The sequence below is a fragment of the Corvus hawaiiensis genome, chromosome 27, assembly GCF_020740725.1.
Source record: "Corvus hawaiiensis isolate bCorHaw1 chromosome 27, bCorHaw1.pri.cur, whole genome shotgun sequence".
NCBI classification, from domain to species: Eukaryota; Metazoa; Chordata; class Aves; order Passeriformes; family Corvidae; genus Corvus; species Corvus hawaiiensis.
This window is the reverse complement of record NC_063239.1, coordinates 1605900-1618090: the sequence shown is the minus strand read 5'-3', so window position 1 is coordinate 1618090 and position 12191 is coordinate 1605900. Positions and strand designations below refer to the sequence as shown.

At 54.2% G+C, this 12191-nt stretch overlaps 2 protein-coding genes across 5 annotated transcripts; both read right to left on the bottom strand.

The window, feature by feature from the left end:
• Positions 1-534: 534 nt before the first annotated feature.
• NKX3-1 (NK3 homeobox 1) lies at positions 535-6054 on the bottom strand. 4 transcript variants are annotated; one of them, XR_007200105.1, is made up of 4 exons: positions 5584-6053; positions 3005-3411; positions 2462-2754; positions 535-2160 (listed from the first exon to the last, which is right to left on the bottom strand). XR_007200105.1 is itself a non-coding variant. In XM_048287256.1 (3 exons), exons 1-2 carry the CDS (start codon positions 5885-5887, stop codon positions 3020-3022), a joined length of 696 nt encoding a protein of 231 aa, XP_048143213.1. In that variant the 5' UTR covers positions 5888-6054; the 3' UTR covers positions 535-2160; positions 3005-3019. The 4 variants fall into 4 exon arrangements, 2 of the variants coding, with proteins under 2 accessions (XP_048143213.1, XP_048143212.1); XR_007200104.1 differs by having other exon boundaries at positions 2462-3411; positions 5584-6052; XM_048287256.1 differs by lacking the exon at positions 2462-2754 and having other exon boundaries at positions 5584-6054.
• Positions 6055-8643: 2589 nt separating this feature from the next.
• NKX2-6 (NK2 homeobox 6) lies at positions 8644-10774 on the bottom strand. The gene is made up of 2 exons (XM_048287260.1): positions 10651-10774; positions 8644-9203 (listed from the first exon to the last, which is right to left on the bottom strand). The coding sequence occupies exons 1-2, from the start codon at positions 10772-10774 to the stop codon at positions 8644-8646; spliced, it is 684 nt and encodes a 227-aa protein (XP_048143217.1).
• Positions 10775-12191: the final 1417 nt, after the last annotated feature.

Sequence of the window (12191 nt, the reverse complement as noted above, 5' to 3'; positions counted from 1 at the left end):
GCTTAGATTTAATTTCCAGTTTAAATCTCATTTCCAGTTTAAATCTCATTTCCAGTTTAGATTTAATTCTTAGTTTAGTTCTAATTTCCAGTTTAGGTCTAATTTCCAGTTTAGGTCCAATTTCCAGTTTAGATTTTATTTTCAGTTTAGATTTTATTTTCAGTTTACATTGAATTTTCAGTTTAGATCTCATTTTTAATTTAGATTTAATTTCCAGTTTAGATTTCATTCCCAGTTTAAATTTCATTTTCACTTTAGATTTAATTTCCAGTTTAGATCTCATTTTTAATTTAGATTTAATTTCCAGTTTAGATTTCATTCCCAGTTTAAATTTCATTTTCACTTTAGATTTAATTTCCAGTTTAGGTCTCATTTCCAGTTTAGATCTCATTTTTAATTTAGATTTCATTCCCAGTTTAAATCTCATTTTCACTTTAGATTTAATTTCCAGTTTAGGTCTCATTTCCAGTTTAGATCTCATTTTTGATTTAGATTTCATTTCCAGTTTAGATCTCATTTTTGATTTAGATTTCATTTCCAGTTTAGATTTAGTTCCCAGTTTAAATCTCATTTTCACTTTAGATTTAATTTCCAGTTTAGATCTGATTTTAAATTTAGATTTCATTTCCAGTTTAGATCTGATTTACAGCTTAAATCCCATTTCCAGTTCAGAGTTAATTTCCAGTTCAGATCTCATTTTCCCAGCCCTTCCCAGTGGAACATTCCCCCCCTGTCCGTGCAAACCGGGATGCTCCGAGCCCTTTCCCAGCGGTTTTAGCGCACATTCGCTGTCTCTGCCAGGATTCCAGCAGCATCCCAAGGCTCTGGCAGAGAAATCCATGGGATGTGGGCAGGAGGTGCCCTCGGGGCGGGGGGGTCACTCCCGGCTGGAACTCGGCTTTGAGGTCAATAAAGGGATTTTTGTTGTTCCCGAGTGGATAAGGGCAGGGCAGGGATGGAAACACTTTGCAACAGCGGAGAGGAGATGGCCTTCCATGCTGGAATCCGGGCTGGAATTCCCGGCCCTGGGAGAAGGAGCTGGGAGGGAAACGGAGCTGGAGATAGCGAAAGTTACTTTGAGACAATTCCAAAGCTCGGCCTCCAAATTAAGGGAGAATCTTTGATAGCAAAGAGAGAAATTAATAATTCCTGCAAAGAGCTCCCCTTCTGTGTCCTCCTCTCCCTGTCCTCCCTTCCCTGGAATTTTGCCCCTGGAATTTTTGCCTCTCTGCCTGGGAGCTCGCAGGAGTCCCCCGGCAAAAGGGCGGGTCCCGAATAATGCTGTGGAAAAGGGGCGAATCCAGGCAGCTCCTTCCCATGATTTATTGTCTGCGTTTCCCTAATCCAGGAGGGAATGGCAGCACTGGGATTTTAATGGGAAGAGCAGGAACCAGAGGAACGTTCCTGGAGCTTCCCAGGGAAGATTTGAGTTCCAGGAGATTAAATCTGCTCCAGGTTACTCCGGCTGAGAAAATGCATTTCTTCCCTTGGAAATCTCCCTTATTCCCACACTTTCCCCATGGAATTGATGACACTTTAAGTATAAATTTTTTTAAAAAATTCAATTTTTTCTATTCTGGAAGTGCAAACGGGAGTTTTTTTCCCTAAAAACGACAAGCTGGCATCATCCTCTTGCTGTTCTGGTGACCCAGCGCCGGGAATTGGGCTGATTCACGGAATTCTGGGATGATTCGGCTCGGGAAAAGGCGGCTCCAACTCCCAGATTCCAGCTGCAAACGGGGTTTGCTGCTCTGGAAGTGGAGCCTTGGAGCTGCTGCTCCTTTAAAACCCCGGAGCGCTGCAGCAGGGCCGACACCCGGATATGCAAAACCCGTCTGTCATTGCCCCATTGTCCCTGCCAGGGTGGCATCCAGGGCACCTCCGGGTGGCGACCTGGATTTGGGCACTTCCAGGGATGGGGCGGCCACAGATTCCCCGGGAATTCCCAGAGCTCTGGAATGGAACACGGTGGATTAAATGCTGTTAACATCTGGGGCTTTTCCTTTGGGTTTTTTCCCCCGTGTTTGCGGTGAGGGAATTTCGTGTTCCCGCTACAAAACGCTGCCGGTGACCCCCACCCCCCGCTCTGAATTTAAGGAAATAGCCAGGAAATATTTCGGGAAATATTCCTTAATATCCAAGATAAAGGGTATTTTCCACCTAAAGAAAGCCGTTTCTACCAGGAGGGGCTCCAGCCACTCAAGAGTGCCGGGTGCCCCCGGCTCCAAGCCCCATCCAGCCTGGATCTGGGAACTTCCAGGGACGGAGCAGCCACAGATTCCCTGGGAATTCCCAGAGCACTGCAACTAAAATTTGGGGCTGGTTTTGGTTATTTCGGTGTCCGTGGTGAGAGAATTTTATGCTGCCGCTGCAAAATGCTGCCACTGAAATGCCTCCCTTCTGGATTTAAGGAAATAGTCAGGAAATATCCCTTAAATCCAAGATTAAGGATCTTTTCCACCTAAAAAAGCCGTTCCTACCAGGAGGGGCTCCAGGAATTCACGCAGTAGAGGCAGGGCAGGTACAGCCAGGTGCCCCCAGCTCCAAACCCCATCCAGCCTGGATCTGGGAACTTCCAGGGATGGAGCAGCCACAGGTTCCCTGGGAATTCCCAGAGCTTTGGAATCAAACACAGTGAATTAAATGCTGTTAAATTTTGGGGCTGGTTTTGGTTATTTCAGTGTAAGGGATGAGAGACCTTTGAGCTGCCAATCGCTCCCCTCTGAATTTAAGGAAAAACCGGATATTTTCCACCTGAAAAAGCCATTTCTACCAGGAGAGGCTCCAGCCACTCAAGAGTGCCGGGTGCCCTCAGCTCCAAGCCCCATCCAGCCTGGATCTGGGAACTTCCAGGGGTGGAACAGCCAAGGCTTTTCTGGGAATTCCCAGAGCACTGCAACTAAAATTTGGGGCTGCTTTTGGTTATTTCAGTGTAAGGGATGAGAGACCTTTGAGCTGCCAATCGCTCCCCTCTGAATTTAAGGAAAAACCGGATATTTTCCACCTAAAAAAGCCATTTCTACCAGGAGGGGCTCCAGGAATTCACGTAGTAGAGGCAGGGCAGGTAGGGCCAGGCCCCCCTGAGCGCCAGCAGCGACATTCCCGGGAATTCGGCCGCTTCCTGGCGCGAGTCCAAGCGGCTCATCCCGGCCACCAGCTGTTTCCTCTTGGTCTTGTACCTCCTGTTCTGGAACCAGATCTTCACCTGGGTCTCGGTGAGCTGCAGGTGCCGGGCCAAGGTCGCTCTCTCCGGGGCGGACAGGTATTTCTGGTGGCTGAACTTCCGCTCCAGCTCGATCACCTGGCTGTGGGAGAAGGCGGCTCGGGAACGTTTTCCCTGCCTGGGAGGCCGCGGAGCCATGGGATGCACGGCGGGGGCACAGTCGGACAGGAAAGGCTCCACCGGGGTGTCTGGGAAGGGAAGAATTGGGAATGAACCACTTGGAAAAGTCCCCTCTTGGACAAAAATTCCCTCTTGGACAAAAATTCCCACTCGGAAACAAAATCCTGCTTGGAAATCACCAAAATGCCTTTGGTTTTCCCCTTTAGAGAGAGGAAAAAAATCCAGATTTTCTTGGGAATGTTTTAATTTAATGGTGTGAGACTCACATGAGGGAGTTTTGTCTTCCTAAATCACAGGTTTTGATTCACGTCCTCCTGAATTCCATAGGAACAGGGAATCCAAGGGGTGGCAGGAATAGGGAAGGAATAGGGGTAGGATAGGAATGGATGGGACAAGATAGGACAGGAATAATATCCCCAAATAAAATAGGATAGGATAGGATAGGAACAACATCCCTAAAAATATAGGATAGGATGGAATAACATCCCTAAAAAAATAGGATAGGAATAACATCCCTAAATAAAATAGGAAAGGACAGAATGGAATAACATCCCTAAATAAAATAGGATAGGATAGGCTGGAATAATATCCCTGGATAGGATAGAATAGGGTGGGATGGAATAATATCCCCAGGTAGGAGAGGATGGAATAATATCCCCAAAAAGGGATACTTTCCAGCGCTGCTGGAGGTCTCCCCAAATCCCAAGGTTCTGGTTTTATGCCCCAAATGGACATAAAAGGAATCAATCCATCAAGGGATAGCAAAGGAATTTTTGTTTTGCGGGATTCATATCAGGCCCTGCTTTGGAATGTCCTCCCGTGCCTCTGGGAAAATGGGAATTCCCAAAGGAAACAAATCCTCCGAGCAGCTCGGGGCAGGCTTCGGGTGGAGAGCATCGGGCACGAATTCCTGCCTTTTCCATCCCATAACGCCAAGGTGATGCCAAGAAATTGTAGGGCAGTTTTAACCCTTTACATCCCAAACGTGGCCTTGGGTCTCCAACTAATTCCCTGTGGCACCGATGGATCACCGGAGTGGGGACCCGGGAAGGTGCTGAGCTCCCGGGAAGTGCCACCCACGACAGCCAAAACCTCTCAGTTACATTTATTTATGGAGTTAATCCCTTTCTGTGCTTTATCCAGATGGAAATCAGCCCATTTTTGGGCTTTCGGTCATTTCTCAGTTTATTTCCTTAAGGTGTGAACAGAAGCTCGAGAGAAAAGCCACGGATTTAATTCCCAGCTGTGTGAATCCTGGTTGTCCCTGAAATCCCAGAAATGTACAAATTTCTTTTAATGGAATTGGGCTGGAAAGCCAAAATTCCCCCGGCAGCGCTGTCGGAGCAAGCGAGAGCCAGCGCTGGAGAATTCCAAACTCAGCCTGGGATGTTCAGGCAGGGAAAGGCTGAGCCCAGCCCCAGCCCTGATCCCAAAATCTTGTGTCCCACTGGGATTTTGGGATGTTGCTTCTCCCCCTCTGGGCAGCCCCTTGCCCACGGTGCCTTTTCCGGGATCTGCATTAAAAGGGAATTTATTTCCCAAGTTTTTGTAGAAATGCATCAGATGGGGTTTTTTAAGTGACATTTTGGGCATTTGGGACATTGGAGCTCGGGGTCCTTTGGGGCTCTGGGGAAAGGTTTGAACGCAGTTTCTGAATTTCTCCTCGTCCCTCTGCTCCAGCTCGGGTGCTCCTGGAGTTTAATCCAAGAGTGTCTGGCCCCAGCAGCCGGGTCTGGATCCTGCCCCTTGACGGACCCAAGCTCAGACATTCCCGACCCATTCCTGATCCATTCCTGACCCATTCCTGACCTGTTCCTGATCCATTCCCTGGCCCATTCCCTGACCTGTTCCTGATCCATTCCCGACCCATTCCTGATCCATTCCCTGGCCCATTCCCTGACCTGTTCCTGATCCATTCCCTGATACATTCCCGATCCCGGCTCAGACTCTCCTGACCCGTTCCTGATCCATTCCCTGACCCATTCCTGATCCGTTCCCAATCCAGGCACAGACTCTCCTGACCCACTCCTGATCCATTCCCTGACTCAAGCACAGACTTTCCTGATCCCTTCCCGATCCATTGCTGGTCCATTGCCTGATCCAAGCTCAGACATTCCTGATCCATCCCTCAAACCAAGCCCAGACTTTCCTGATCCATTCCCAAACCATTCCCGATCCATTCCTGACCCATTCCCGATCCATCCCCGGCCCCAGCACAGCCATTCCCGCTCCCCCATTACCTGTGTCCGGTTCCTGGGGTGTCCCCGAGGCTGCGGCCGCTCCCGGGGGATGGGGACCCCCGGGGGGGTGTCCCGGGGCCGGGCTGTCCCCTCTCCCCTCCTCGCTGGGCTCTCCCAGCTCCTCATTCCCTGCGCTCCTGCCGCGCTCGGCCCCATCCCAGAGGATGTCCTGGATGAGGAAGGACGTGCGGGGCCGGGAGGGGACGGGCCGGGGCTGCGGGGCTGCCCCGGGGGTGCCGCTCATCGCTGCCGGGGGGGTGCTGGCCGAGCTCTGCCGCCGTCCCGGCCGCGCCCCGGAGCTCATCCCCTTCTCCCGGGGCTCGCCGCGTTCCCACCCAGCCCGGCCCGCATTTATCCGGCCCGAGCCAAACCTCCCGGGGCTGATTGGAGAGCCCGGCACGAGTCTACGCCCTTCGGCTGCCTCTTGGCTCCCGCTGGATTTCGGGCCGCTGCCTTCCCCTCCTGCTCAGGGCGTCCTTCCCCACGGATCTGTGGGGTCACGGCCGCGCCTCAGCTCCTCCTTTGCTCGCAATCCCCCCCTCCCCCCCCGGATTTGAAGACAAGGATGTGGATTTTGGGATCAAAATGCGTCCAGGGTGGGTTTTTCTGGGAGAGCAGAGGGAGCAGCATCCTTGGAGGATGTTCTGCATCCATGGCCCCAACCCCAGCTCTGCTTCCTCCCGCTCACGGGAACGATTTCTATCCCTGAGCTCTTTGGGAAAACGCTGCTTTCAGCGGGAAAAGCTGACAAATAAAAGGGTTGGGTGTTTTTTAAAATGGATTTTGAGGGTTTTTTTCTCAAACTTCTCCACTTTGATGCACTCTGAGCCTGTTGGAAAACGGGGAAAATGTCAAAGATGTTTTTGTCAGCTTTGCAAAGCCGCTCCAACGAGGGCTTGGGGATGATGTAAAAGACAGGGAGAGCAGCTCCAGAGGCAAATTCTGGCTTGGAAAAGGCTGAAAGTCTAGGCCTGAACCTCAGATTAATTCCTTCATTCATGAACACCTTTAACAACAAAGTCTTGGGCACCCAAAAGGAGCAAAACCTTCCCAATTCAAACAAAAACCACTGGTGGAGCTGCTTACAAGGGATCCTTTTCCTGAGGATCTGCTTTATTTGGGCTTGTTCTTCCAGAGTTTCTGTTTGGAAAACGACCCCAAACAGCCTCGGAGCCCCAGGGATGTGGGCAAGGCATGATTAAAAATTCACCTTGTCCCATCATAAGGCAAATCCATCCGGTGGGGAAGATCCCATGGGAGCTCTGGTGCCGGGGATGAGCAGAATTCCTGGGAATTGCGGGCACTTTATATTTAAATGTATCTATAAATGTCTACCTATGAACTTATCAGTGGCCTCCTCCAGCTCTGCTGTCTCCAAACTCCTTTCCCTGATGGAATATCAGCTCCGATCCCCTCTTTCACTCCCAAACCCTTCGCCCAAGCCCAGCCCCTTCAGCCGCAAAGCCCAGGCATGGTTTGGTTGGTTTGGTTTTTTTTTTTTTTTTACCCTTAAAAAGGGAAACAAAAGATTTCCCTCAAATCCCCCGAGGACTTTGTTGATTTTGTGGGAGGTGTTTGTTTTCAGCCGCCCGGAGCCGCGAGCAGGTTGTGCAAACGTGCCCCGAACTCGGCTTTATCCAACCCTTTCCCCTTCTTTAACCTCCGGCTTGGGAATTACGCCATTGTACCCACGGAGGGCTTGGAAAAGCTCCGGAGCGCCAATGGCTCCGCCTTGTTTTAGCTGGAGAAAGGGAATTTGGGAAGAGTTATGAAGGGATTGGAGAATATCCTGAGCTGGAAGGGACCCACGGGGATCATCGAGTCCAGATCCTGGCCCTGCCCAGGACAATCCCGACAATCCCGCCCTGCTCCTGAGGGTTTTCTCCAGAGCTCCTCCAGCTCTCATGATTCCCAATTCCAGGCTTTTTTTTTTTTTTTCCCCCGAGGGAAGCAATTCCCTTCCTTAATTTCTGCGGTTATTTGGGGGAGTTTCCTGGGATTTGCCTCATTTTTTTGCTGAACCTCCAAGGAAAGCTCTCCGTGTTGCTCGGGATTCCAGGTGAGCCCAGGGCTTTTCCCAGCGCAGGGAACGGGACCCTGTGGATCCGCCGGCTGCTCCAGAGCGGGGACAGATATCCCTGAGTGAGTGCGGATGGATGAGGGGAGGGAAGGGGCAGCACCCGGCGTTCCCAAAGCCTCGGAGCCGCAGGATGAGGAGCGACCTCTGTCCCCGCCAGGGATTTTCCGGTTTGATCTGGATGTCAGGGATGTCCCATTTGGGAAGTGAGGGAGCGCTGGAGCGATGTGGGATGAGAGATAAAAGCTTAATTGCCTCCCGCAAGGCTTTTTCCAAACGCTGCGGGATAAGGAGCTGTCGGGAATGGAGTGGGAAGAGCAAAACCTTGGAGGGATTAAACCTTGGGAATTCCCAAACTTGGACCACAAGGTGATTTTCGCCTGGATTGTTCGGGTTTTAATTGATTTTTATTTTTCTTTGGCTCAGGTTTGGATGCTCAGGTGCAAATTGAGGATGGGAAAATCCAAAACACAAAGTGGGAAATGCCAAGAGAGCGAAAACACAATTTCACCAATTTGTTTTTACTTGCAAATAATAATAATAATAATACTAATAATAATAGTAATAATAAAATTATTAATAAAGGCAGAAACTGATACCTGTGCTGGGACTTATTAAGAAATACAAATCAGAAATAAATCTCAAAACTTATAGGAACGCAAAGCATTAAATAGTGTCCACCCAAAAGCACTGGGATGTGCACGGACCCTGTTTTCCAGTTATCCTGAGGAAGAAAAGCAGCGTTCACATCCTGGAGGAGCAAATCCCTTGGGAGCAGGAAGGGCCAGACTCCAAATTCCTGTGTTTATTAATAAATAATTTAGAGGTGTTGGGTGCCCAAAGTCTCAGCGCCGCGGTGGTGGCAGCGTCCCCCTCTCCACAGACGGAATTGTCCCTCTGTCCAGGCTGGCAGAAACCCTTGGATTTGGCTCCTGTCCCCATCAGGGCTTGGCTCTGGAGCTTTCCTGGTGCCTCTTCCCTTCTCACCTCCAGCTCGCAGCGCTGATTCCCGCTGGCAGAGCCGGAGGCTGGCGCTGGGCACCCCCGGGGGTGGCACCTGCGGGCACCGCGGGACATCCCCCGCCGTAGCCCGCCCCGAAAGCGCCGCCGCCGCGGGCACCGCAGCAGGAGCCGTAGGAAAAAGGGCCGGCGGTGACCCCGCAGGGCGCTGGGTAGGGCCGGGAGCCCCCCAGGCAGGGTTTGCCATCCCGCACCAGCACCGGCACCGCCACCCTGCGCGGGGGCAGCGCGGGCAGCGCCGGCGCCAGGCACCGCTCCTGCCGCTGCCTCTTGCTCTTGTAGCGCCGGTTCTGGAACCAGATCTTCACCTGCGTGGGGCTGAGCTGCAGCAGCCGGGCCAGCTGCTCCCGCTCGGGCCCGGACAGGTATTTCTGCCGCTGGAAGCGCCGCTCCAGCTCCAGCACCTGAGCCTGCGAGAACAGAACCCGCGGCTTCCGCCGCTGCCGCTGCCTGGGCAGCGCTTGCTGCTCCCTTGGCTTCTCCTCCGCCCCCAAGCTCGGCGCGAGAAGAGCTTTTCCTGCAGCGGGGGGAGAAAAAAGCAAAGTCAGAGCGGAATGCAGCTCAGTGCCCAGCGAGAGGGTGTTTCCAGAGCGGGGGTCAAACTGGGAACGGCTCCTCCTGGGAATAGGATGGAGTAGGGCTGGTAGTTCGTAAAGTCAAGGCTGATAGCTGAGAAATTTAACATGAGTTTTCCTGTGGTATTTATTGAGAATTCCAGAAAATTGATACATTTAGTGTGAATTTTCCTGTGATGTTTACTGAGAATTCAAGAAAATTCCCTATTTTTTTTGGAAAGAATCAGGCTGTTACACGAATTCTGGATAAAATCTCCTTCCACCCCCCCTCCTAATGACTCCTCTGATGTTTTGGGGCTGCCACCGTTACCTGAGGAGGACAAGGAAAAGGGGGCACACAGCAGGTTCGAGTATTCCAAACCCCAAATCCCCTTTCCCCACCATCCTGCTCCACAGGGATGGGATCTGGACCTCCGGCAGGATCTGCCTCCGGCTCCAGGGAAGGAGAATCCCACATTTCTCTGAATTTCAGCAGAACAAAAATCCCGGAGGGGCTGGGAATGGAGGAGGGAAAATTGTTAAACCTGGGAGAAGAGCAGAGGGGTTGATGGTTTGGGGGGGTTTTGATTTATTGGGATTTTGTGCGGCAGAGGAGCAGCCGGGATCAGGTCCAGCTCCGGCTGGGATGCGCTTGGATACCCCGCCAGGCAGAGTAGGGAATTCGGGAATTCCAGGGGATGCTGCGGGGTGCTGGAAGGCTCTGGATGAAGGTGTGAAGGGTTCCCGAGCTCCCCGAGCTCCCCTCTCCCTCTCCACCCCTCTCCCTCCTCATCCCAGCGCTGCCCAGCGCTCCCGCTCTCCCCTTACTGGTTTCCCGTTCCCCCGCTCTGCAGCCGCCGGGCGTTAGGGAAACACGAGCAGGGGAAATTTTTTGGGATTTTAGCTGCGGGGAGAAGCGGGACAGGTCCGATCTCCCCTCGGGAGCGGCTCCGGAGCATCCCCGCGGCTCTTCCGCGCTCCCGGGGCCGGGCGTGCCTCGGTGTCCCCAGCGGGGACAATTCACGGAGCGCGACACGGGGGTGACATCGAAAACGGGAGCGGTGGGTGACTTTCGGCAGGAAGAACCCCTCAATATCCCATATCCACCCCCAGCTCCCTCCACCCCCCCGAGCCCTCCCGTTCTCCCGAGGGCAGCCGGAGCTGCGGGGATGCGCGGGGGATGCGCGGCGGCGCCGGGGCGCACCGGGATGCCCGAAAAATCCCCCGAACAACCACAAAAACCCCAAATCACAGGGGGAAAATAGGGAGGAAAAGAAGGAAACCGGGACCGGCGGGTGCGGGGTTGCCAGGCTGCCCTCGGGGTTCCGCTCCGGGGGAACGAAAGCGGCTCCGCGGGGTCCCCCCGGTGTCCTCCGCCTCTCCTCTCCGCAGGGTCCCGCGGGCACTTACGCGGCCGCGGCTCGTTCTCCCCGGCGGGGCTGCGGGCGGCTCGGGGCGCGGGGGCGGCGCGGGGTCCCCCGGCAGGCTCGGGCCGCTGCAGGCTGAGGATGTCCTTCACCGAGAAGGGCGTGGGCAGCATCTTCCAGGCCCGGGGGGGCGCGGGGGTGTCGCGGCCACCGAGCGCTGCCAGCCCCGCTCCCGGCTCTGACCCTCCCGGGCCACGAAGCGCCCCCGGCCCCCGCAGCCCCGGAGGGCTCGGGGGGTCCCCGCGGCTCGGGGGGAGCAGGAGAAGGAGGGGAAGGAGGGACAGTCCCCGGGAGGGCTCTCCCTGCCCCTCCGGCTCCCCATGCGCTGCCCCCTGAGCTGCGAGGAAGGAGCAGCCCCTTCCCGCCGTGTTTCCAAAACAAGGGAAGCGGGAAGGAGCGCGGGGAGGGGGCAGAGGGCGCTGGGCTTTGGGCTGAGCTGCAATAAAACAAATCGAGTCCGTTTTAGCTCCATTAAGGTCGCATTAGCGAGCGGCTCGGCGAGATAAGCGCTGATAAGGAGCGCAGACCACCAAGCTCCTGCGGGAGGGGAGGGGACGCTGCGGAGTCCCCGCGACGTGGGGACAGCTTGGGGCGGTTCCCTCCCAGTTTGTCCCAGCGCTGCCTTGGCAGGCGGCCGCGGAGCTGGCAGAGCCGTGCCAGGGCATGGAGACAGCTCAGGGCACCCCACGTGAATTTGGGGAGCGGCGTCGGGGTCCGGGTACCCCGTGGGGCAGCGGAGGGGGGTCCTGGGGAGCCCCTGGGGTGATGCTGGGCCTTATCTGAGCGCAGGGAGCGGCGATTTCAATTAAAATTCCTGGCCGGCCTCAGGGCTGGTGTTGGCTGACAGCCCTGACAGAGCCGAGCTCGGTGGTGTCGGGGCTGGGTCGGGGTCCCCCGCCCCACCGAAAGGGCCCGACCGGCCCGGGAGGGGAGGCTGAACAAATAAACTGCCCCGAGGCAGGCAAGGAAGCGAGGGGCTGCCACGGGAGGGAAAAGAAATCCGGTGGCTCGGGGAGAAAAGTGCTCGGAGCCCCCCCCCCCCCAGGTCGGTGCCGATTCCTGGGAAGCAGCCGGGCTCATCCCCAGCCCCTGGGCCCGTGGGTTGAGCTCCGGGTGCTTCCACAGCCCCGGCACATCCCTGCTCGTGGGATTTATTGAAGGCATCTTCCAGCGCGAGCCTTTCTGTGGCTCCCTGGTTCCTGTTTCCCAGTGGAAGTGGGAGTTTTGACTGGGCGCGTCACGGGAACCACTGGGCTCGCCTCCCCTGGGGGGTTTCAGGCTCAGGGCTCTGCATCCCCTCGGCGTCTCCTGAATCCCTTTGGTGGGGGACACCCGGGCCCTGCTCAGGGGTTTCTTTCCTCCTGCATTCTCATTCTCCTCCAAGATGCCATTTTTTGCCATTTTGCTTTTTTTTTTTTTGGGCCTTTTTTCGCCTCTCTTTTTCCTTTTTTTTTTTTTCTTTTTCATTTTTTGCCCTTTTTCTAGGCCTTTTTTTCGGGCCTTTTTTCACTTCTCTTTTTCCTTTTTTTT

What these genes read in the sequence shown, in the direction of transcription:
- NKX3-1 (XM_048287256.1), bottom strand. Translation starts at nt 5,887, where the DNA reads ATGAGCTCCGGGGCGCGGCCGGGACGGCGGCAGAGCTCGGCCAGCACC. An exon ending in ACCCCAGGAACCGGACACAG is followed by an intron (nt 3,412 to 5,583) that starts GTAATGGGGGAG and finishes TTCCCTTCCCAG; the next exon opens with ACACCCCGGTGGAGCCTTTC.
- NKX2-6 (XM_048287260.1), bottom strand. Translation starts at nt 10,774, where the DNA reads ATGCTGCCCACGCCCTTCTCGGTGAAGGACATCCTCAGCCTGCAGCGG. An exon ending in CGCCGGGGAGAACGAGCCGC is followed by an intron (nt 9,204 to 10,650) that starts GGCCGCGTAAGT and finishes TTTCTCCCCCCG; the next exon opens with CTGCAGGAAAAGCTCTTCTC.